The sequence below is a fragment of the Hippoglossus hippoglossus genome, chromosome 9 (assembly GCF_009819705.1).
Source record: "Hippoglossus hippoglossus isolate fHipHip1 chromosome 9, fHipHip1.pri, whole genome shotgun sequence".
NCBI lineage: Eukaryota > Metazoa > Chordata > Actinopteri > Pleuronectiformes > Pleuronectidae > Hippoglossus > Hippoglossus hippoglossus.
In genome coordinates this window covers 10,506,070-10,529,763 of record NC_047159.1, presented here as the reverse complement: position 1 = coordinate 10,529,763, position 23,694 = coordinate 10,506,070, and the positions used below count along the sequence as shown (strand labels likewise).

General features: G+C 41.1%; 4 protein-coding genes across 8 annotated transcripts; 1 reads left to right on the top strand and 3 right to left on the bottom strand.

Annotated features, from left to right (window-relative positions):
- Window positions 1-316: 316 nt before the first annotated feature.
- Window positions 317-3,244, bottom strand: prf1.5 (perforin 1.5). Of its 4 annotated transcripts, none has more exons than XM_034596762.1 (6): window positions 2,925-3,244; window positions 2,321-2,596; window positions 1,918-2,189; window positions 1,612-1,753; window positions 1,241-1,472; window positions 317-1,201 (listed from the first exon to the last, which is right to left on the bottom strand). In XM_034596762.1, the coding sequence occupies exons 2-6, from the start codon at window positions 2,588-2,590 to the stop codon at window positions 585-587; spliced, it is 1,533 nt and encodes a 510-aa protein (XP_034452653.1). In that variant the 5' UTR covers window positions 2,591-2,596; window positions 2,925-3,244; the 3' UTR covers window positions 317-584. The 4 variants fall into 4 exon arrangements, with proteins under 4 accessions (XP_034452653.1, XP_034452651.1, XP_034452652.1 ...); XM_034596760.1 differs by having other exon boundaries at window positions 317-1,472; window positions 2,925-3,000; window positions 3,111-3,240; XM_034596761.1 differs by having other exon boundaries at window positions 317-1,472; window positions 2,925-2,976; window positions 3,111-3,240.
- Window positions 3,245-3,971: 727 nt separating this feature from the next.
- mpeg1.1 (macrophage expressed 1, tandem duplicate 1) lies at window positions 3,972-7,635 on the bottom strand. 2 transcript variants are annotated; one of them, XM_034596749.1, is made up of 3 exons: window positions 7,099-7,635; window positions 4,543-6,208; window positions 3,972-4,416 (listed from the first exon to the last, which is right to left on the bottom strand). In XM_034596749.1, the coding sequence occupies exons 1-3, from the start codon at window positions 7,546-7,548 to the stop codon at window positions 4,328-4,330; spliced, it is 2,205 nt and encodes a 734-aa protein (XP_034452640.1). In that variant the 5' UTR covers window positions 7,549-7,635; the 3' UTR covers window positions 3,972-4,327. The 2 variants fall into 2 exon arrangements, with proteins under 2 accessions (XP_034452640.1, XP_034452641.1); XM_034596750.1 differs by having other exon boundaries at window positions 3,972-6,208.
- Window positions 7,636-10,209: 2,574 nt separating this feature from the next.
- Window positions 10,210-11,835, bottom strand: LOC117767674 (histone H1-like). Its single transcript, XM_034595476.1, has 2 exons — window positions 11,800-11,835; window positions 10,210-10,827 (listed from the first exon to the last, which is right to left on the bottom strand). Exons 1-2 carry the CDS (start codon window positions 11,833-11,835, stop codon window positions 10,210-10,212), a joined length of 654 nt encoding a protein of 217 aa, XP_034451367.1.
- Window positions 11,836-15,767: 3,932 nt separating this feature from the next.
- tspan36 (tetraspanin 36) lies at window positions 15,768-23,079 on the top strand. Its single transcript, XM_034596764.1, has 7 exons — window positions 15,768-16,046; window positions 19,504-19,695; window positions 19,932-20,006; window positions 20,146-20,241; window positions 20,974-21,123; window positions 21,280-21,363; window positions 22,111-23,079. Exons 1-7 carry the CDS (start codon window positions 15,987-15,989, stop codon window positions 22,189-22,191), a joined length of 738 nt encoding a protein of 245 aa, XP_034452655.1. The 5' UTR covers window positions 15,768-15,986; the 3' UTR covers window positions 22,192-23,079.
- Window positions 23,080-23,694: the final 615 nt, after the last annotated feature.

The following is a 23,694-nucleotide window of genomic DNA, read 5'->3' as shown; positions in this document are numbered from 1 at the left end:
AGTCCTTATAAACGTTTATAGGATGTATTAGCACCTAGTGGTGAAGTTGCACATTGCAACCAACTGAATACTTCCTCTTCACCCAAGCATGTAAGAGAACCTATGGTGGCCTTTTAATTTGAAAGGGCTTCTCTAAAGCCAGTGCTTGGTTTGTCTGTTCTAAGCTACTGTAGAAACATGTCAGAATCCGTGAAACAGGACCTTTTCCCGATGTTGACATAAAGTGCTCATTCTAAGTTGATGAAAACACAAAGGTCCTTAGTGTGTGTTTGAGCATGTCAGTGCAGCAAAAGACAATTTAAGGTAACGTCCAAAGTATGTGGCGGTGTCCTGAATCAACATTTCTTTATTTGGTTGCGTACAATGGATGTAGAAGGACATTGACTTTGGTTAATAAATACAGAAACATTACAAGACATTATTTACATAGAAGACAAACTGGTTTCTGGTTAAATTAATGTTTCCTACAAGATTATAATATGTTATGTTTATAGTTCAAATGCAATTATAAAATGCTAAATATATTACACATAAACATCTATCTATATATCTAAATCTACGTTGAAACATTGTAACCTAACAACCTACTCAGCATTGGGGGAGTAGCGTCCACACCTAAAGCCTGTCAAGTGAGCATCACATCTGACGGTGTAGGTGAAGTAGAGAACTCCTTTACTGAGCTGACAGCTCAGGGAGTGAGTTCCCCTCTCAGGAAACACCAGACATATCCCAACCATGTCATTATAGAGCACGTCCCTGTCCCAGACTTCAAACCTCATCTCCTGACCCAGTTCAACGGAACCAAAATCATACGTTGCATTCCACACTGGGTTATTGTCGTCCATTACTGTCGCAGTTTCCTCGTACTTGCCGTTGTAGAAGATTTTCAGGTAGGCGTCTGTTTTTGTGAAGGTGTCCGCCTTTAGGCCTGCAGCTCTGTGGATCTCCAGTCTGAGGATTCCTCTGCCAGCCCTTAATGGACAACAGTTGTGATCCAGGTTAGGAGTTGTGGAACAGCTCTTGAAAGCAGGATGCCCCTCCTGCAGCTGGTTCTCTTTAATGTAGTCAGTGACGATGCTTCTCAGATTGTCACTGATCTGCGAGTCCTCCACCAAATGGTGCAGAGGGAAGATGGCGTAGGAAACCACGTCAGGGTTATCGTGGAGGCTGTTCATCCAGCTGTGGTACGCTTCAGATGGGTCTTGCTGGTAGAGGATGTCGGGGAAGTACCTCTCCCCCCCGATAATCTCAGTCTTGTGGGTCATGAAGCCTTGGTAGAAGCCCATGCTCATATTGCCCTTCAGGAAGTTTTCACACTTGTTAGAGAAAGAAGCATTAGCAGGGAGGAAACCTAGAGCCATTCGGAGTTCGGAGTTCAGGCAGGTATTTATCTCAGACTCTGAGTAACCCTTCAGTGTGGCCAGACAGGTCCTGAAGGCAGTGATTCGCTTCACCTTTCCACCAAGCTGGACCTAGGAAACAAAAATATTTACTCTTGGCTTTTCAGTAACTATGGTCATCCACCTCTGTGTCATTATCTCAGTAAAACACTATCAAAAGGTGCAGTAACTAAAAGGCGCAGAGAGAAGAGTGTGTGTGTGTTTCTCTGACCTGGTGTATATAGTGTGTTCCATAGGTGTCTATCAGACGTCTGTACTTGGCTCTGTCCTGGCTTGTGTTTAAACTCTGTGGGAGTCGGTTCAGATACTTTGTAAATTCTGTACTCAGCTGGGGATGATCAGCCAGCCTGTAGCTGAAGAAACAAAGGACATGCGGAGTACCATGACGCAATTAGAAAATAATCTTGACCTTTTTGTAACAAACATAATAAACATTCAAGTTCACTGTGCGGCCTTAAACCATTGTAACCATGCCCATCTATTGTTTTTCTTTTGTGTACCATTAGATCCCCTTTACCTGTAGTAGGTGCAACTGATTTCATGGATGGCAAAAGTGGCCTTGTCCACGCTGTGCTGTGAACGAGCAAACTTTGCCAGGTCTGATCTGCTTCCTCCCAGCACTGCCTTGCCAACTTTGTCAAGGCTCAAACCCAGGTACCAGTTGTTGTTAACCAGGGAGGTGGAGCTGCGCAGCAGGGAGTCCACCGAGTGGTGCAGGGCACTAGAAAGCTGCTTACTGCAGCGGCTGAAGGGACGCCAGTCGAGCACCGCCGCTGGAAGCCTCTGAATCTGAGGAGGGTTAAAAATGACCGGATGTACATGGGGATGCAGGTGTAGGAAGAAAGCAGTTAAAAGAAGTGGAATACAACAGAGCAGGAGGTGCTCTGAGAAGCCTGAGAAGTGTGGTAGTTTGACTCTACCTGTCCGTTTTGGAACCGGTTGGGACACAGTGTGCAGGTGCGGTTGTCAGCCAGGTGAGCTTTGACGTTGATGACATACGCGCCTGTTCGACGCATCCGCACCACATCGAAGCCCTCTCCTGCCAGGTTGTGGCCTGGGACAAAAGGAGCTTTTTCACACTCTGACCCAAAGCCAGTCCGACAGCCATGGACCCTGCAGACCTCCAACATGACGGACAAAGCCATTATCAACAGAATGAAGTTGCTCCGTTGATGTTTTCCTGCTGGCATGGTGACCTAAATGTAGCAGGGACGAGGTTGAGGGTGGATTTTAATGATAAGCTTGTGAAAGAACATTTTGCCACTAAATGTCTCACAGAAATCAGAAAGTCTTTTTCAAAGTTGCCTTATTTTCCTTCAAATTAAAACACATTTTGACAGGTTTGCAGTGAGCAGACTTTTAATAGCAGAGGAACTATGTCTGTTACACAGTAAATGCAGATGAGCTCTTAATCCTCTCTGCTTTATAAAAATCAGTAATCCTGCAGCAGATGTTGTGTCAACATTAAAAACGTGACATGCACTAAAAACGGCAAACTATGAAGAAAGACAATGTGAATCTTACCTTGGACTGTATTTGTTTTATTGTCCTTCAGTCCGTCTCGTCGTCTTCCTTTAGGAGTTGTCAGGCTGTAACTTTTCTTCCCCTGCTAAAACGCCTGCCTCTATTTAAACGCTCCCTCTTCACTAAGCCCATTGATGGCACAGTTCACTGTAAACGGTGAACTGCAAACTGACTAAAGTCTTGATCCTGCTGGAATTGAAATAACGGCCGAGGGAGCTTTTGCTGTGCTGAAAGCCTGCTGGGCGCTCTCTTTTGTCCGTCCTCTGCCTCATGAAAAAGACATAGGAGGGAGTTCCCCTGCTTCACAGCAATGTATCTGTCTCTCTCTCCCTCCCTTTCATTTGCTCTTTCCCTCAAGGCCTTACCAATTTCCTCAGCATGACTGGTTTTGTTTTCATTTTCAAGACCCAGCTGTATGAATACCTCACAGCTGTGTGTTTGTGTGTGCACATGTACATGTGTGTGGGGGAGGGTGATTTTTATATTGTCACGAGAGAGGAGATGCACATTGGTCTGAGCACTCTTTACGGGAAATAGGTGTGTGTGTGTGTGCGTGTGTGCGTGTGCACATGCATGTGTGTGTGTGCAGTACATATGTCTGTTGTGAGTGAATGTGCGGTCATGTCTATTTAATGTCTGGGCCTGTCTGTCTGTGTGCTGATAACCTTACCAAAACCATGAGGTCAGCTTTGCCATTGTCTATTTAAGGGTGTGGGTGGAATGCTGTGGTTTTCTCAGTAAGGTCAAGGAACATTAAAGTGTCTCTCTTTCATTCAAAGTGAAACTGAGGTTTGCTGTTATATTTAGAGAACCAATATGTGCTTTGGTGCCACATGTACAGACTAGTGAGAGGTTACTTGAACTGTTTCTGCTTTTTGAACTAACCTTTACATGATCTATTAAAAACATATACACACCATGCAGACAACATGAAGGCCATTAACTATGTCAGTGACCAACTACCAAGATATTATTTGGACATTTAAGACATTTTCCTTGACCAGAGAGATAGCAAACATAAAGACATAGATCCATGAGATTTTTTAAAAATAACTTTAATAGTCAATTCATAGTTGTGCATTGCAGAACAGCTTAGTAGACACATACACCATTTATACACGTATAGGTTTTAATTGCAAGTACAGTACCAAAATGATTCATACACAAATTACAAAGGGTCCACCAGTTATCTGTGAAAAACATTTGTGAACGCATTTCTTTTTTATTAAGTGCTGAGGTTCTTAAATGTGGGGTAAAAATGAAATGACATTGTGCTTCTGGCCCTCATGGGGGCAGTATAGGCTCACTACAGCCTTTGGAAATCACGTCTGCTTCCAGTGAATCATTTCGTGATTTTAAAAGCAGATTTTGCTGAAATCAAGTATCTTAGATGTAATTAAATGTTAGAAATTGCAAAATTCAAGGTAATTTTTGTTATTAAATAGCCACATTGATTCAAACCAGGAACTCTTAAAGAACTGCAACAAAATCTCCCTCTCCAGAAAAACGTATTTTTAAAGATTCAAAGATTTCTGAGGTGACAATCAACTTCAAAACTAAATCTCACTCATTAGAAGAACTTAAAAGAACTTTTTTCCCCCTCAGGCATCCTCTTGCTGTGTCTCCCTCTCTGCTTCATCACAACCATCCTCTCCACGTATTTCCTCATAGCTAGTCGCTATCCCAAACCGAGGATGCCCTCTCCTTCTCCTCTTCAGGAGTACTGCCCCTATGACCATCAGCACCATCAAACCCATCACCCCAAAGGCTATCCCCGCCTTTTCTCCCCCCGACATCTGACTCAATTCTGGGTCCATTTGAAGCACAATCTCCTTGATTTCCTCTGGTTTGGCCAGTTTCCACATCTTGGTCTGACCCACTCTGACCCAGCTCTTGTCTCCGTCACTCATCACCATTACTGTGTTGGTGGCTTGCACGGTGAGGAGCGGAGGTTTAGTGAAAGGAGGCAGGTGGATTGGCAGCAGTTGCCCGCCTGTGAACAGTCCTGACTGGACACAGTAAAGAATTTCACAGCCATCACTCACTGTGGCCAGGTGCTGACTGAACTTGGGAGGGCAGCGACGTTGGTCTCCAGCCAGTGGGTTGGTTGACTGACAGCTGAAGAGGCCTCCGAATGGTACTGCAAATCTGGATCCGGCTTCATAGTCGTCACTCACACAGATCACTTGGCCATCCGAGAGGAAATTTTGTGGGACGAAGTTCGGTGGGCAACTTTTGGCCTTGGTGAGGGGGTTCAGGAGAGAGGGGCTGTAGATGCCTCCAAACAGATACCCCGAGTTGTCCGGGGCCTTTCCGTTCACAGAGCACCAGTAGGTCTTAATGCGAGCATGGCGAACATAGTAGTTGTCCCGACACACTGACTTATGGCAAGTTTTCAACCACAAAAATCCGCAGGCATAGCTGTGGTCGTAGCATTGGTGGAAATTGTAACCCTGCTGTCTCACTTCTGATCTCAGTAACGTTGGGGAGTAAGGTGAACGACAGGAGAAGTCTCCTGTTCCAGGGTTTTTCTGGGCCAGGGAATCACAAAGGGGACCCGCATCTGTACTGAGTTGATCACACGTTTGATAGATGCCTCCAAAACTGAGATTTGTAGCAGGGCCATCGCAGGAACTGTCATCAATGTTGGCTTGGAAGTTAAAGTTCTTGGAGTTGACGTCAACACAGCCAGGGCGGCTGTTGACCATATAGTATCGCTCTATGGCTTGACCCACACTATGAGCCACTTTCCCAACTGTCGGCTGAGGCAGGTCAGGAATGGTGTTGGTGTTTATAATGAAGTGTAGGGGAAATCCGGAGCGATCAATAGCAACCAGGTTGTTTCTGGTGCTTTCCTGCCACTTCTGCAGAGTGATGCCAGGATAGAAAGGTGTGCCGCCTCCATGGCTTTGAATGAGAGAGTACTGAATGTTGGACTGATACGTTTGGAGTGACGAGCTCTGTTGGGAAGTTTGACTGCTTATGTCAAACTTGAGTTTGTCAAAAAAGTTGAAGCCAGCCTGAGCTTTGACGGAGGAACCCTGTGACACGTTGTCCGACACATATGTAGTAGTGAGGTAATCTTCCTGCACTAAAGCAGCCCCAGCATCGACGCTGGTGATAACATGAGTTCCATAGTCCAGCACCATCTTCTCTGAGAGATACTCTGCGTTCCTCGTTTGGTTGTTTTCAATTGCATCAGCAATCTCTTTGGCTTGTTGAGCAAAGCGTGTGTCCAGAGTGAAGTCTGGATAAGCCTTAACAGTGTAGATGAAGTTACGAACCTTTGAAAGAAAGAGGAATAAAGCATCATTAAATGTTATTTTGGGATTTTTTTTTACAATCAGCTGTACATTAATTGAATAAAAATGTATTTGCTTTTTAAGTGATATTTTTCTCATCTAACCAGTGACGACAGATGAAACATTTTTATGTGCACTGCCCCTCTTGAGTTGACCAATAAAAAGATAAAATAATGAAGGAACTTATTTTAATTTTAGACCTTTTTTAAACATATCAACCAAATTTAAAAGCAATCCAACGTAGAATATAGGCATAGATGTGATGGAAGTTTTCTGGAAGCTGGTGAAAGGAGAACTCAGGCAGCAGCTGATGTCTTATGCAGAAGGTTTTAATGTAGACTGGATGCATCAAGGAGACCAGAAGGTTGAACAATGTACCAAAGCCAACAGAGCAATATGAGCAATTTTAGATTTAGATTTCTAGATGTCTCACACAGCATCCCCATATATCTCCCTCTACTTGCATCACCCATCCCAACAGCACATCCATAAAAGGCTAGAATTGCTGTCACTCTCTATGTTACATGTAGGTGTTTGCATCTATTGGATAGTTAAGCCTAAAGTATGCATTCCTAAATCACATTGTGTCCTTACATCTTTCCACTGGTGTAAAATGCAAAAGAGTTGGAGTTTGGTGCCTCTCTGTCTGGGACCTCTGAATATGAAAGTCCATGAGCGTAGACACTACATTGTACTGCTAGTTGGCCCTTTATCTATAACCTGACCTTGGGTACAGATTACGTTGTACTTGGAGAGAGAAGGGTGTGTATGTTTCAGTGAAATGAGGAATTAACTCTGGATCACCAAACTGTTTTTAATTTTTCATGCTTTGTATCTTTTTACATTCAAACCATAGCAAAACAAAAGCTCACCTGCACTCTGGCTGTAGTTGATGAGTCTTTGACCTGATGGGTTTTCATCCTCTGGTTCTCAATAGAGAATTTGCCATTTATCACTTTGAGGAAGGATATATCTGCATTTATGGAGGAGGAAGTAGAGCTTTTCTGCTCAAGCCAGGAGCTGATTATCTCTGAGGTAGTCTCCACACCCGTCTCTTTGTGGGGAATGACAAACACCTCGTCTGGGATGAGGTAGTACCCGTCCTCGGTCGTCTGGCACTGGAAGTAGCTGAGGTTCATGACTCGGCCCATATCCATGTTCCGAAGGTTGTCCCAGCCTCCACCTGGCAGCACCTCCAGTGCTGTGATGGAGAGGTTGTTGGAGGCTCGACATTTACTGAGCCAGTTGTCGGGGCGTCTGACCGGAACTGGAGAGCAGACATGAAGGAGAGAGAGAGCCAGGAGGGCCGCTGCTGTCTTCATGATGACTGTGTTGGAAATGAAAGCTTAGATGCCTGATCACTATATACACTGTACATCTACCAAGGTCCTCCTTCTCTTAGGCAGTTTCTCACATGACAAACAGGGAAATTTTGTTTGAGAGAGGAAATGGTTTTTGCTTTCACTTGCATTTTTGTGGAACCAAAGTAAATGTACCAAAGGCTACTTATTAACAGAAAGAAAAAAACTTCAAGAACTGAGGTTTAACATTAATACTGATGTTACAAATAAGTTTATTTTCTTTCCGTGAAAAATAAATGAACAGTATATTTAAAGGCAATACCATAGAACCTACAGCAGCATATGTTTTTTAAAGGCAGATACTGTGTTTAGTTACAGTGGTTTATGATGTTATCATTGAATAGTTGATTTATTTAGGTTTGATCTGTGTTCTGATATTAGGACGTGCCTCAGTGAACAGTTGTAAAACAATCTATTTCTTTGTTTACTCTCCAAACTCTCTCGCTACTTGTTCAAAGAAAAATGAACTTGGAAAAGAGAGAGTGGCCACAAAAGAGAGGGTAGATGAGAATTTAAGTTTGATCTGAACCCCAAAGGAAAATCGTACTTTTACTTTGCATATATTGTGATAGTGACAATAACGATACATTTTAGTTGTATAGCATACAAGAAATGCAGCTTAAAGTGCTTTACATACAATATAGATAAAAAATAATAACTTGTTCAAATTAATTCAAATAAGGACAACAGATATTAAGAAAGGAAATAAAAAATATATTAAATTTAAATTAATAAATGCATGAAAAACTAAAAAGAAAGAAAGTGATTCAAGATATATACTGTATATAAAATAGCGCACGTGTGCTGCCATGAGGATAGATTCTACGTGTCACAGACTTTTAGGTGAGGTTAAAATTGTTCAGACTTCCTCCTACAAAACGGAACAGAAAGCAGATGCGAGAGATTTGTTGGTTACTTTGCTATGTTTGCATAGTTGTGGGCTGTCACATGACTGCACATCACTGGGAATGTCCCCAGACTCAGTCTGAGTCACCACACGCCCGAACTCATTTGACAGACTACCAATGACAGAGATGGTGAACAATAAGGAACAATTAGTAATGTTATAGTCTTATGGGGAATTCTCCCCCCCCCCCCCCCCCCCCCCCCTTCCTTTTAAGCTAAAATTCAATTTAAAGATCTATGAGAAATGATAGCCTCTGTATGTTACAGGTGTATGAGAAACGCCAAATTGAATTTGAGCTGCACAGAACACTTGTCTCTCTCGCTGTCTCGCTCTCTCTCTCGCTCTCGCTCACGCTCTCACTCCGCTCCCCCAGGTTCCAAAACAAATGTTCTATTCATCTGTAAGGATCTCATTGGTCTTTTACCCGCTTATATCACCTCCCTGCTGTCTTTTAATTTGGGCTCCGTGGGCTGAATTTATTCCCACAGGGTTTTTTACTTTTGCTCTTGCTTTTGCTGTTTAGCTAATTTGACCGTTTCCTTTTTGAGTTTTCTTGGTGTATTGGGGATGTTTTTGCTGTAGGTAAAAAACTGTTCCGAACCCGGACAGTAGATGGCGACACGAAGCCACACACAGCTCATGAACTCTGTGATATCCCAACGCTATTCTCTCTCCCCGTGGCAAACCCACGCAAAGCAACACTTACTCCAATTACTTCATCTGATTTCTGAACCTCAGTGGGACCGTGGATGAGGACGATCTTTTTCCAGTCATCAGGTCTACATCACTGTCGCTCTGAACCCCTGGCATGGCAGGTTTTTATTTCGCTGCTGGAGATAAGAGCAACTTCAACGAACACGGCTCGTCACGCCCTGTTCAGCCTCACTTTTGTCGGTGGTGATAATAGCTGAGTCACCGGCTGCTGTTATATGATCAGCCTGGTCCCACCCGCTGTTTCTGCACATGTCAAACTCCACATCTTATCTAGCTACAACTTTTTTAATACAGGTTACTTTTCAACAAGGTCTTGCCAAGTTTTTCAAGTTAAATCAGCTGTTTGTGCCACTGCTCTTGTTCACACCAAACGCGTCAATAAGTGCTGATAACATTTATGTAACTACATGGTGCCTTGACCCGCGTTGCGCGTGCGTAACGATGCGTAAAAGCGCTCCAAAATATACCGCGCGCAAAGTGAATCAAGAAAATAATGTTCGAAGCTAGAACGCGCCCAAACAGAGTCTGCTGCCATCATCAAAGAGCCAGATAGCAACAACTCTTTGCCTGTTGAAGACCACAAAAAAACTCTATCTTATTTTAGTTTTTACTCTTTTCTGTCAACTCACTGGTGCTGAATGACAAATCACTTATTCATAACACTTAGTGATAAATATGATATAATATAATTTCCTCAGTTTGAGAATAGACTGTTCATATCCAGAAACAGATGCAGGTAACATGCAGTCTATTCTACATCCAGTTTGTTAAAGGACACACAACACACTGTGTAAATCAAACTAGGTTTATTATTTTTCAGCAATTTCAGTTCATTGCAAACCACAGCATGCAGATAGTGGAAAGAAACAGTGTATAAAAACCTGCAGGTTCAGTATTTTCTATGGTAGAAAAGCTTTAAAATACCTCAAGCAAACTCAAGGTTTTGGAATGAATTCAGAATTTAGGTTCTCACACAGTTAAACATAGCGTTGTGTGAGTGTTCAGTGGCAGAGTGTTCTCTTCTTGGCAGCAGCCCTGGCCCTGGTAGATTTGACGACCCTTCTCTTGGCCCTCCTGGGACTCTTTGGCTTCTTGGGACTCTTTGGCTTCTTGGGACTCTTAGGCTTCTTGGGACTCTTAGCTGCAGCTGGTTTCTTGGCTTTCCTCGGCGATTTCTTAACACTGGTCCTTGTTAAGACCTTCTTTGCCTTTGGCTTCGTCTTGCTCACCACTTTCTTCTTTGGAGGTGCAGGAGCCTTTTTGTTCAGCTTGAAGGAGCCTGAGGACCCGATGCCCTTGGTCTGGACCAAAGCTTTGTTGGCCACCAGGCGTCTGATGGTGATGAGGACCCTGGCGTTGTTCTTCCCCACATCGTATCCTCCAGCCTTCAGAGCCTTCTTCACGGCTGCCAGGGACATGCCGCTGCGCTCTGTGGAAGCGGACACAGCCTTCAGTATCAGGTCAGACACTGTGGGGCCCGACTTCTTCCTCTGAGACTTGGCTCTCTTCTTTGGAGATTTGGCCGGAGCCACTCTACGCAAAACTATCACTGCAGAAGGCATTGTAAGCAGATCGGCTCTTCTCTCCCTCTCAAACTGGATAGTTTGTGTTTTCTCCAGCTACCGGATTCTGTAAAATTCATGCATAAACTGTTAGATATCAATGTAAAAAGCACATCACAAGAAACAGTGTGATATTAACTCTCTATATGTATATTCTTAGTTTGGGATTTTATAAAATGTACTGAAGTTTTTGGTGTAATTAGAAGCTGGCATTGTTCAAGTGTAATTTCAGGCAAGTATTTTTAACATTCTAACAAGGTTACACCCTCAAAATAACAAGTACAGACTTTTATATTTAAATAAACTTAAATAGTAATGTGTTTTATATACCGGCTACAATAATGAGCTTAATTTTATCTATTTTCCATGATTAAATGCATTTAAATATGACCAAAGAAACACAGCTAGGTCCATGAAGCTAGCATTTAGCAAAGAGTGGAAAGGCTCCAGAATCTGTGGCTGTTACAAGTGATAGGCTTTCTGTTAACTCTTTTCTGTCTTTTCAAACAATATTTCATCTACAGTTTTTGTCTAATTTTTTCCACATTACATGATCTAATTAAGAAAGATTTGAATACCGTATTGTAATCTAACAGCTAGAAATTATGTGTATAACTAAAAAATTACAAAGGATCCTCTTTACAACAGCTTGCGCACCCCTATGGGTGCATGCACACCACTTTGGGAATCCCTGATGTAGCTTAATACAAGTGACCACGAGGCAATGAATGTTTTTCAGAATGATCACACATTTGTGACTGTACACCTCAAAGGATTGAAATGTTTTTCCTTTTTGGTAGGAGATGCACTTGACAATTCTGACACTGATCAGGCCTCATCCACTGAAAATGACAATGAGGCTGTTGAAGAAATGAAGCAGCATGTACCAAGCCAAGACTCTGTTTCAGATGGAGCAGACAATACCTTAAACACTCCTGTTGATGTTGAAGATGCCAAGCAGACACATCCACACTATGAAGAGGATATATCTGATGATCGCTTATGACATATAAGGGATCCAGACTATACCCCATCCTTTGATGAGTCCTTGTCATCAAAGGCCATCCAAGGATGTCATAAGCGATCCAGACTATACCCCATCCTTTGACTAGTCCTTGTCATCAAAGGCCATCCAAGGATGTCATAAGCGATCCAGACTATACCCCATCCTTTGATGAGTCATTTGAAGGTGTGATGAAGACCATCCAGAAACCCAAGGAGATCAGTCAAACACAGAAATACCTCTTATGTTACATAATTGACAGACATTGTTATTAGTATGTCAATAGTCATCTATTGTCATAACCTTTTTGAGTGAAATTATTAATAAATATCATATATTCAATATTAGGTAATTTTGTTTGTGTTTTCTGAAAAACCTGAAAAAATTACTTGGGCCATTAGTTTAAGAGGGTGACGATATACAAGATCTTGTTATCAAACCCTTATGACAAAGAAATGTGATATAGGTTTAACCTACAACTTTAATAAATAGTAAATGGTGTATAATATACATATTTTCTGTATACAAGTAGTTTTCATATTGGTGCATATCAGCCAACATATCTGAGGAATCATTGCAGTTCACACACACATACTGTATAAATTACAATGATTCTGAAGTTATGATTATATTATTATATTTGAAACTTGATATTTTGCAGTTTAACCATCAATTTTATAGAAATTTCTAGAAAAGAGAAACACAACCAAATACAGGCAGCTCGAAGTTTAAGATTTAAGAAATGTTTTGAGTATGTGTAAAGAAAAATCCAAATCTTTTCTATAAACTTAAGGTTGTCATGTTGATACATATCCACTTAAATGCCGGATACCGATGAGTGTACATACAGTATATCGATGTATATATCGATGTATATATCGATGTAGGCCGTTTTATTTTGCCTAAGTCAAAAGACAATGTGACTTAGGCAATTTTACAAGCTTTTCAAGATGGCGGCTGCATCAAATAGAACAAAAATCTACCTAGCCGCTGAAGTTATTTCCATGATTCAGGGCTCGTCCCCTATTGGTAAGTGATGAGGTTTACTATAATATAGGCTAGGCCAGTCATTCCCAAAGTGTGGGCCGCGGCCCCCTGGTGGGCCGTGAAGCCACTGCAGGTGGGCCGTGAGAGGTCATCAGAAAATAAATAGATAAAAAAGTTTCAGGTTTGTAAGTAAGCGTTGATTACCACAAAAAAATGTATGATTGATTTAAAAAAAAGTAATCATCACAGGTAATGAAACAAAGACATGAGATATAAATTCCACGTTGTTCTTATTTTATCTGACCTATATCGCAGGTGTCATTGTTTTTGCTGACCGTCACATTAACACTTGAACGCATCATTAGCGGGGGAATCACAGGTGAGGGAGAACTTTGTTGTGAGCTGGGTCGAGCAAGATGGAGCCGAGGAAAGCTGCTGATGACGAAGGGGAATCAGAAAGTCCAACTGAACCATTCAAAACTAAAACGAGGACTCGCAGAAAGGACTCATGTGAGGACCTGTCGCTGGCCCAGAGGAAAACCCCCAAGCCTGTGTGTGTGTGTGTGTGTGTGCGTGCTGTGCGCTGAGATGCGAGCTAACAAGACCCTGGGACCGTGTAAAGTGCGCCGCCGCCATTTAGAAACTAAACATGGACAATATTTATCCAAGCCTCGAGCATCTTTTTAAAAATCCGCCGAGAGAGCATCGGAGCCAGCTAACACCCCCCCTCTCATCGGGTGAGTTACAGGTGACACGATGTCACTTTACACGACATGTGATTCAATATCAAGTATATCGAGATAAACTGCTTGAGGTGTCAGACTAGAGGAATTCCAGTGTTAATGTCAGTTTATGGACACGTGATAAAGAGCGGGGTTTTTTTGGGGGGGGGGGGCTTAAACACCTTAAGTATATTTGGTTACGCCTCAAATGTGTTTGTCTTCTCCCTGATATTCTTGTTGTGCTCTGTTATACAAACAGCAAGAATATATTTTTAACAATCCACTATTTGCACTTTATGTTTTTTTTCATTGGTTGCTTTGCAAATTGTTACGCTTAAATGTGGATGTTATTGGATTTGCACTGCATATGCCTGCGTTCATATACAATTATTTTAGCTATACAATGAATAATATGTATGTAATAGTTGATTCTTCATGGTCATAATCCATGAAGCTAGCATTTAGCAAAGAGTGGAAAGGCTCCAGAATCTGTGGCTGTTACAAGTGATCGGCTTTCTGTTAACTCTTTTCTGTCTTTTTAAACAATATTTCATCTACAGTTTGTCTCATTTTTTCCACATTACATGATCTAATTAAGAAAGATTTGAATACCGTATTGTAATCTAACAGCTAGAAATTATGTGTATAACTAAAAAATTACAAAGGATCCTCTTTACAACAGCTTGCGCACCCCTATGGGTGCATGCACACCACTTTGGGAATCCCTGATGTAGCTTAATACAAGTGACCACGAGGCAATGAATGTTTTTCAGAATGATCACACATTTGTGACTGTACACCTCAAAGGATTGAAATGTTTTCCCTTTTTGGTAGGAGATGCACTTGACAATTCTGACACCGATCAGGCCTCATCCACTGAAAATGACAATGAGGCAGTTGAAGAAATGAAGCAGCATGTACCAAGCCAAGACTCTGTTTCAGATGGAGCAGACAATACCTTAAACACTCCTGTTGATGTTGAAGATGCCAAGCAGACACATCCACACTATGAAGAGGATATATCTGATGATCGCTTATGACATATAAGGGATCCAGACTATACCCCATCCTTTGACTAGTCCTTGTCATCAAAGGCCATCCAAGGATGTCATAAGCGATCCAGACTATACCCCATCCTTTGACTAGTCCTTGTCATCAATGGCCATCCAAGGATGTCATAAGCGATCCAGACTATACCCCATCCTTTGATGAGTCATTTGAAGGTGTGATCGAAGACCATCCAGAAACCCAAGGAGATCAGTCAAACACAGAAATACCTCTTATGTTACATAATTGACAGACATTGTTATTAGTATGTCAATAGTCATCTATTGTCATAACCTTTTTGAGTGAAATTATTAATAAATATCATATATTCAATATTTGGTAAATTTGTTTGTGTTTTCTGAAAAACCTGAAAAAATGACCTGAAAAATCCAAATCTTTTCTATAAACTTAAAGTTGTCATGTTGATACATATCCACTTAAACGCCAGATACCGATGAGTGTACATACAGTATATCGATGTATACATATCGATCGTGCTCAATTGTTTCAAAATAACTTAAAAGAAGGGAAGTGCTGGATGTGCTGCATTTGTAGTTTTTTTTTTTAAACTGTTAAAATATATTGGTTATATTTAGTTCCAAAGTGGTCATAGGCCATTATAGATCAAGATCAACGGGATTTCTTTGTTATTGGAGTTGGAGTCCTTTGTGTTGCTCTGTGGGATCTTCCCTCTTCTCTCTCTCTCTCTCTCTCTCTCTCTCTCTCTCTCTCTCTCTCTCTCTCTCTCTCTCTCTGTGTTCCTGTACTTATACCTTTGTGAGGACCATTTAAGCATAGACCCTACAGAGTGAGGACATTTTAACTGTTCCTCACTTCTTCAAAGGGCTGTTTGAAGGTTAAGACTTAGTTTTAGGGTTAGAATTAGGTTTAGGTAAGTTTGGATGGTTAAGGTAAGGGTACGGCTAGGCAATGTCTTATGTCAATGAGTGTCCTCACTAGGATAGAAGTACAAATGTGTGTGCGTGTCTATCTATAGTTATGAGGGCCAATTTTGGTTCAATGCCATAATTGTGAGGACATTTTGGCTGGTCCTCACATATTCAAAGAGCTGTTTGAGGGGTAAGACTTGGTTTTTGGGTTAGTTGTGATGATTGGGGGGCTAGGGAATGGAGTGTCCTCACAACTATAGAGAGACGTGCATGTGTGTGTGTGCGCGAGAGAGAGAGTGTGTGTGCGTGTGCGTGCGTGTGTGTGATGCAGCTTCCCAGAGAGGCGCTGGCTGTCAGACCTGTTCTGCCTCTGTCCATCGTCCTCCTCCCCGAAGCATGTGACCATGTGATCACACAGTCTCTGCGCAGTCAGACAACCGGAGGAAAGCTTGTGACCGAAGCAGCAGCTGTGGAGCTGGCGGCGTCAGCTCAGTTCTCCGAGAGATAAAAACTGGACCCCGGCGTCTCCGCACTCCTTCATCCATCTGCGCAACTCCGCCACCCAACATGGACTGCGGCGTCTTCACCTCCAAGTCCGTGCTCCTCTTCCTCAGCTTGGTATTTTGTGTGAGTCGATGAGTCATTTCTCCACCTCCCAAGATTTGTTTTTGAGTAAATCGGGTATTTGTTGTGTGCTTTTACAGCTGTATTAGTTATTATTTATAAGTCAAATGTGCGCCCATGCATTACGCAAATCAGAGCTGTGACCTGGTAAACACGTCGGTTTCTTGCTGCTCTTGTCTCTACTGCGCACTTCCTCATTTTGACTTTTTGCTCAGTTGCGCAATTTATCACACATCTGCGCAATGAATTCTTAAAAACACAATGTGGTTAAAAGTTAAAGGCCACAAGTAACCTTTCTCAATAATGGGAATTTAAATGTGACTGACTTCAGGCGAAACAGTGATTTGTCACTCAGCCACTCTGACAGACTGGAGTTTATAGTTCAGTAAAGTTGGAAAGATATTCACAGATTCGGACTTCCCGGATCAATAAGTCAAAAGCGAAACGATGTTAAAGCACAAATGCCGCATAATTCCCACCGTAGTAAGGTAGACAACGGGCTACAGGCCAGTTTTCATCAATATGAGTCGTCCTCCGTGATGGACACAGAACATTGGTGTCTATGTACAGCCTGCTGTGAAACGAGTGCGCAGGGACCGTCTACAAAGTGCAACACCGAAAAGAGATATTACACAAATATTCAATAACTTCACTGTAATACTGTATATTCTCACCAAAATCACGTCACAGGTCCAGGGTCTCCTGCTGGCTATGCTACAGTACTAAGTTTGGGAACAAGTGATTTAGCATAATTTGGGGAAATATTTATTATTGAAAATATTCAATAACTTCACTGTAATACTGTATATATCTAGCTTTGTATCAATTCATAAAACTTCTGATATGTATATTGTTACCTTATAGTGGATGAATTCACCCTGACTCTCCTTCATTTAGTCTCACTGGAAAACAGTGGTAGGTTCTCTCTCCCTCAGGGACCCAGTGAAGTCCTCTATCTGCCTGTGGCTCATGTTTGTCTAATTAGATTACTGGGAGATCAAATTGGCCTGTGTGTGTTTCCAAAAACAAACCACAGACATGGTTTATCATTTTTCATTCGTACATCCACAGTTTGCTCCAATTAAATTAGTTTTCATCCTCTTTGCAGTTCACACTGAACTTTTTCTCATCTTTGGTTGTGTAATGAGTCTCTTTAGGGATTTCCAATGTTCAGGGGTTATTGCATCCCGTGTATTTCAACATGTCCTAAAGCCTCTCCTTTATTTCCCACCAGCAATTACACTATTCCTGCCATTTTCCAAACATCTTTTACATAAACTCATATAACGCTAAAGACCAACATCAGGGTTTATTTTCTACACAGCTCTGTTGGCCAAAAATGAAGAATGTGGGACAAACTAGTCTGTTTATTATTAGAACATCTGTCTTTAATTTTTCCAGTGATTCATCAGCTGTGTGAGTTGGATCATGACAAATTTCCGCATCTTGAGCAGGACTAGCTGGAACTAGGAAAAAGCACAGATGTTAAAAACTGTTTAAAGACATTTTTTATCAGTTTATCTTTTTAAACTCTATTATGTGAAAATCATATTATGCCACCAATCATAGTTCAAAGGTTTATTGAAATCTTTTGAGAATGACAAAAGTTATATTTTGTTGTGCGTTTAGTAAATGTGTCTAATATCATTCACTAAACAACTGGTGTAATGGTCTGGTGATAAAACGGGGTTTCTTTCTTTTATAAAATGTTATCAACATCCGCATCTAATTGTGTAATACAATGTTTTCTGGACAAATTGTGTGATTTGAGGAGAAACTCAAATATTTAAAAGGTCGTGTGGGAGCACATGAGCTCTTACATCACGTCACGGCTGCTTTGTTTCCCAGTCGGCTCTTCTTAAATAATGCCTGCCCCCCCAAAAAAAGCCTGATCTGAGATACAGTACTGGGACATTTGTCGTGAAGGGACCCACTAAAATCATACCCATGAGATCAAGACACATCGCCCCAGAGGCTTCTCACATTCCTGAGAGGTGGCCCTGCATGCACACGGGTAGCGCTATATGTTGTGTAAGCCTCTTTGTGCTGCTTCTTAGGCACAAGATCAGAGTTTCTAGAAAGATTAGGGGGTGAGCGATTTGTTGGGGAGGGAGGTAGACTTAGTACTCCAGAGGGATCCCGTGACTGGGGAGTGATTAGGAGGAGGGAGTCATGAGGCTCAACTGAGGGATGAATGATTGTGAGGCCTCACAAAAACACACATCCTCGCACTCGAACAATGTTCAACTCGTATCATCAGAGGAGAAGTCATCCTGAAAATGAAAACGTCTTTCTGTGTTTGATGCAAAGGCAAATTTAGCTGATCATATATTTATAATCCCACTGCAGTGCCAGAATATGGATTGACACAGACAGAGATATTTGAGTATAATCTCATTCTGGCTTATTATTTACGCAGCTCTCATCAGTTAGCAGATGTTTTGTGCTAACTGATGAGACTGGAGTTTGACTCAAGTCTGATACTGTGAGTCTCAAAGGGCAAAATGAAGTCAGGAGAGCTGATGATAAGATAAACATAGAAAAACCATTGATTTCTTAACAGTTGTGTCCGAACTGGAAGTCTCTTGTACATTGATCGTAACTCAAACAGATACAGAAAGCACAATAAACAAAGCCGTCGTTTTACTATACAACATTTTTAAGGTGATTAGCTTTCAGTCTGAAACGTGACCTGCATGTACGCGCAGTCTTATGACCGATGAGTTCACTCCTGAAGCATGATTTGTAGAGAAGTCATGATGGTGTGACTCGATGGCCGATCTGCATTTTGATCCACAGAGACCGACCATAAGTGATTTTACAGCCTCATATGACAGATAACTGTCACATCTGATAACTACATCACAACAAACCCCTTTGTGCTCGGTCTTAAAGCGCTTCAACACGCGGCTGCTCACTTTATATTGGATTGTGTTCATGATGCTACTGTATGATGCTATCTCCTCTCTGTACCTTGGAAAAAGAAGCAGAAATGTCATCATTCTTCAGTGTAGATGTTCAACTTTCAGTGTTTTAACTACGTCAAGTTTGGATACAAAAGACTCATTTATCTGTATTTATTAGTGAAAGGTTAAAAAATGCCTGTTTCCTCTACAGCAAAGAGAGGAAAGCACGGATCATGTGACAGATCCCTGTAATTCTATCAATGTGTGTTTGTTTCTGCAGGAGTTTGCTTTGTTAAATGCAACCTCTAAGTACTCAGAGGTTGGTCTGGAAATGCTGAAGATCCATAATTTGGGATTATTGACCCTTTTTAACACAGGCTTAAATAACTAGAGCTGTTTATTTCCAGAATAAAAAATATGACACTAAAAGACAGGTTTTCTCATTTTCACGTATGTTGTACATTCATAGAAGCATTCTGATCTGTACACACCATAATGATAACTTGTCATCTGTGAATTAACACTCATATGTGTGTAACACATGTTTATTGCAGGCTGCAGGAGCGGCGTTGGCCTACATCGGCACCTACGTGATCCACAGCTACATCAACTTCAACAGTTTCATTCAGGACAAGTATGCGCTGGTCCCAGCAGCCATCACCATCGGCATCAGCGTGGTGATGTTCGTGATTGGTCTGGTGGGATGCTGCTCCACGCTACGGGAGTCCAAGTGCGGCCTCTGCTTTGTAAGTGTCTGTGAGACAGGAGAGATAGTTCACGCTTCACTGGTCCTCTCATTTCCTTGACATCTGTTTGCTCAGCTGTAGAGTCTGAAGGTGAAAGTGCATCTATAAACATACAGTATATCAGCTCAGTTTATTATCTTTCATTTTTGGTGCTTATATATTTGTCCTTAGTGTTTGTTTGTCCTTTCACTCTGATTTTTGTTGACACCTTATTTCCTCTGTTTCCTCCTCTCCAGTTCTTTCTGGTCATCATGATGATGTTTGCGGCTGAAGTCACTGCTTTGGTGTTTAGCTCCATCTACCAGGGCAAGGTGAGTCACATATACGTTTTCTCTATCACACAATGTCTGCTGCTGAGCATAAACTATATTTTAATACATTTCATCTTCATTACTTTGAATCTGCTCTGGCACACATCATGTTTTTTCATTATGTATTGTGTGTGTCCAGATTAGCGGAGACCTGCAGCGCTCTATGAATGAGTCCTTCTCAATGTATGATGGTCAGGGCACTGAGTCCAAAGGTGTGGATTACTTGCAGACTCAGGTTGGTATTATGTTCTGCTGTGTATAAATAGTTTGTACTTGTATTCTCTTCAAACTCTTCTGCTTTGTTTGCTTTCATTTTCTTCTCTTGAGCTTTCATTTTAATCCCCAGTCTCTCTTTTTTGCCTCTGAAGAAAAAAGCCATTTTATCACATAAACAGCTAAAACACAGGATACAAACACGTAGATTTTTATGTGGTATATATGTTTTTAGTATTTCTTTGGATAACTGGCCAGATATTGGCAGAAAGTGCAGTAGAGCTGAGTAGTTGTACGATTATTTTAAATGAGACAACCCCCATCCTCAAAATATAAGAAATGATTTTCTTTTTCGGAAAATTTAAATGTGTTAAACGTCATATTCCCGTGTCTGGGTTTTCTCCGAGTACTCCGGCTTCTTCCCACAGTCCAAAGTCATGCAAACCCTTAAAAGGACGAGCAGTATTGACGACGGATGGCTAATGGATGGTCTGTCAAGAGTTACTGTGGGAAATGCTCACTGAAGGAGAAGTTGGAGCGTGCAGGTCAAAAAAAAAAAAGAAGGCATCCCTTAATCCCTAAAAATATGCTCTGAATCATAACTCACTCACATGCACGTGCAGGTTAAGGAAGGCGGATACTTCCCTCAATTGTTTCTCATATATCTTCTTCCTTACCCTCTATTTTTTATCCTTTTGCTTATGTTGCCTGTTTTTTTTAATCCCCTCTCTTTTTTCTCTTCGACTCTGTGCAGCTGCAGTGCTGTGGAGTTAACAATTTCACCAGCTGGTCCAGCACGACCTGGTCCAGCAGCCAAAACAACACAGTGCCTCTGTCCTGTTGTAAAAACAGCATCACACAGTGCACTGGCAGAATGGACCAACCAAACCTCCTCAACGTCATGGTAAAGCCCACAGAACCACATTTTGCTCTTGAGACGTAAATGCTGTGTCAGGGAAAATGTTGTTTCATGTGCTAATGCATTGAACTGTAAGACGCAGGCATTTCAAAACGCAAAAAAGCATTTTTAATACCCTCTACACTTGTGTGTGTATTTTAGGGTTGTGAGCTCAAGCTGAAGAGCCTCATAGAGGATGTGTGGGGATACGCCACGCTGGTCATTCAGGGCTTCGCCATCGTCAAGGTAAAGATGGCTGCTGTTAGCCTGATACAACACACACTCCAGCAGTTGCGAAAGAGCATTACTGTCCAACACAGTATTTCTGCAACGATATGATTCATATGTTCCCGTTGAGTTGTTGATTCAGCGGTTACTGGAGACAGTCCAGCGTCTTTTTTGAGAGGGTGAACCCTATAAACTCCTTCACATTCTTTCAGTGCATGGATCATCTAACCTAGAGCTTGTTGGGTTGTATGTGAGAGCTCATCAGGGATGTAAAACAAGAGGATTTACTGTTGAATGAAGATGAAATAGAGGATTTTATGTCTCTAAATCCACTCGTGTGAAAGATGGTAGCTCAGTCGAAGGCTACTCTTTAAAACAGAAAAGACATTTCAGTATTTATCAATCAAATTAATCAACTTTTATTTGTATCACCCATATTTACAAATTACAATTTGTGTAACAGGGTTTAACAAGGTGCAACATCCTCTGTTCTTAACCCTCAACAAGAGTAAGGAAAAACAACCAAAAAAAAAACATTAACAGGGAAAAAAAAACATAGAAACCAAATCTATCTGAATGGAATCTCATCCTTATTCTTGCACATATAGACCACTTTGTACTTCAGAGACTGTTTTCAGTCCTTGATCCTCCTACTCAAATACAGCGCTTACTTGTAACCTTTTATGCTCCACTCCAGGTCTAACTTCACTTCAAAATGTGTTTGAAGAGCTTTGTGTCCGATTACCTTTATGTCTCCTGTTGCAGTTCTTCGGGATGACTAGCGTATGTGTGATCACCTGTAGAAGTGGCAACCGGAGGAGAGGCTACCAGCCTCTCTATGCCTGAAGACCTCCACCACCTCCACCCCGAGGTGTGCTGACCACTTGAAAACAGGAGGCCTCCTTATTCTGCTGTGTACTGAAGCATACAGGTCCAACATGTAGAAGTCTAATGGAACACAGTAGAGCAAATACCTCCACCAAGGCCCAACAATCCTACACAACGCTGTCTAGTTCTTATCATAGAAATAAAAAAGATTATAAAGAAAGTGGTCTGATACATTGAATGGTTTCCGCCCAGGGCCCATCCCTCCACCAACTTTGTGGAAATTGGTTTAGTAGCTTTTGTGAATCCTGCTGATAAACACAAAACAGCAAACAAATGCGAGTGAAAACATAATCTTCTTGACGGAAAATTTCATATAAACAACATACAGGTGGCAAACTCAAAATATAATTTCTCCTCAGACAAGATCAACATGAATACGTCCAATTTTGAGTTATTGTCTTAATGTCCCTCAGGAGAGTCCCTGAGGTGTCCATGTTGGTTGAGCTGTCAAATGTTTCTTTACTGTCACAGGCCAACGACAGTGAAACAATTCTTCAGTAATTAAATTGTTAAAAATACTGACCCCTGTTGGATTTTGTTAGCTCGAAGCAGTTTTCTCCTTGCTGCTGGATCATGTTGATATTCTTCCAAAGAACATTCTTCTTTGAAATGTATTGTAGCAAAAGATTGCAAACTATGTTTTAAGCTTTTTGTGATTATGAACAAAAGAAATTAAAAGCAGTTAAATGCCTTATTTAGAATTGCAACTGACAATTGGATGAAGTATATGCATATAATGTTAAATGGTCAGTTGACTGTTTTTAATTAGGTCACAGTTCTCGTACGTAGTTTGACTTTTGGTTGTTATTGTGTTTCTAAATTAAAAAGGTCAATATTTCACAATAATTTGGAGGTTGGTGCAGTTTTATCACGTCCTTGTGTTACCTCGTCTTCTGTGTGTTGTTAAATGTACGATATTAAATGAGCCTTTATAAGTAGAACATTAGGACAGTTGAACACAAATAATAATAATAATAATAATAGTAATAATAATATTTATACAGCACTTTTAAAAACAAAGTAACAAAGTTCTTTGTTCAGCAAAACAGAAGAAATAAATATATAGAATTAGAATGGATAAAATGACACAATATAAAAGAATTAAAATAATCAAATCAAATAAAGTCGGGGTTACAAGGATCCCATTGTAACTTAAATAAATAAAAGAAAGCCCAGTAAATGCATGTTTACTGTATAGAAATAAATATGTTATGAAGGTGGGGACAGATACAGTTTTGTGTGATTCTACACAAAGTCTAAACAAAATTTAAAGGCAATTTAATCTCTACACGTGTCATAACTGTAACATAGCACAGTACAGGTTACCTACTGATGAGGGTGTAGATTTAATTGATTAATTGAAAAATCTCAGTGCTGTAATTACCAAATCCAAAACAACACATTAGGACTCCATTAGGATTACAGCACTTTGTCATCAATTTGTTTTTTGTTGTATGTTTA

Coding starts and splice junctions, on each gene's coding strand:
- prf1.5 (XM_034596759.1), bottom strand. CDS start 2,590: ATGCCAGCAGGAAAACATCAACGGAGCAACTTCATTCTGTTGATAATG. Junction 2,190..2,320: donor ACCGGTTCCAAAACGGACAG/GTAGAGTCAAAC, acceptor AACCCTCCTCAG/ATTCAGAGGCTTCCAGCGGC. Junction 1,754..1,917: donor ATCAGTTGCACCTACTACAG/GTAAAGGGGATC, acceptor TTGTTTCTTCAG/CTACAGGCTGGCTGATCATC.
- mpeg1.1 (XM_034596749.1), bottom strand. CDS start 7,548: ATGAAGACAGCAGCGGCCCTCCTGGCTCTCTCTCTCCTTCATGTCTGC. Junction 6,209..7,098: donor CAACTACAGCCAGAGTGCAG/GTGAGCTTTTGT, acceptor TTTCTTTCAAAG/GTTCGTAACTTCATCTACAC. Junction 4,417..4,542: donor TGAAGCAGAGAGGGAGACAC/AGCAAGAGGATG, acceptor TTCTGGAGAGGG/AGATTTTGTTGCAGTTCTTT.
- LOC117767674 (XM_034595476.1), bottom strand. CDS start 11,835: ATGGCCTTTGATGACAAGGACTCATCAAAGGATGGG. Junction 10,828..11,799: donor AGGACTCATCAAAGGATGGG/GTATAGTCTGGA, acceptor AGAATCCGGTAG/CTGGAGAAAACACAAACTAT.
- tspan36 (XM_034596764.1), top strand. CDS start 15,987: ATGGACTGCGGCGTCTTCACCTCCAAGTCCGTGCTCCTCTTCCTCAGC. Junction 20,242..20,973: donor TGGATTACTTGCAGACTCAG/GTTGGTATTATG, acceptor GACTCTGTGCAG/CTGCAGTGCTGTGGAGTTAA. Junction 21,364..22,110: donor AGGGCTTCGCCATCGTCAAG/GTAAAGATGGCT, acceptor CTCCTGTTGCAG/TTCTTCGGGATGACTAGCGT.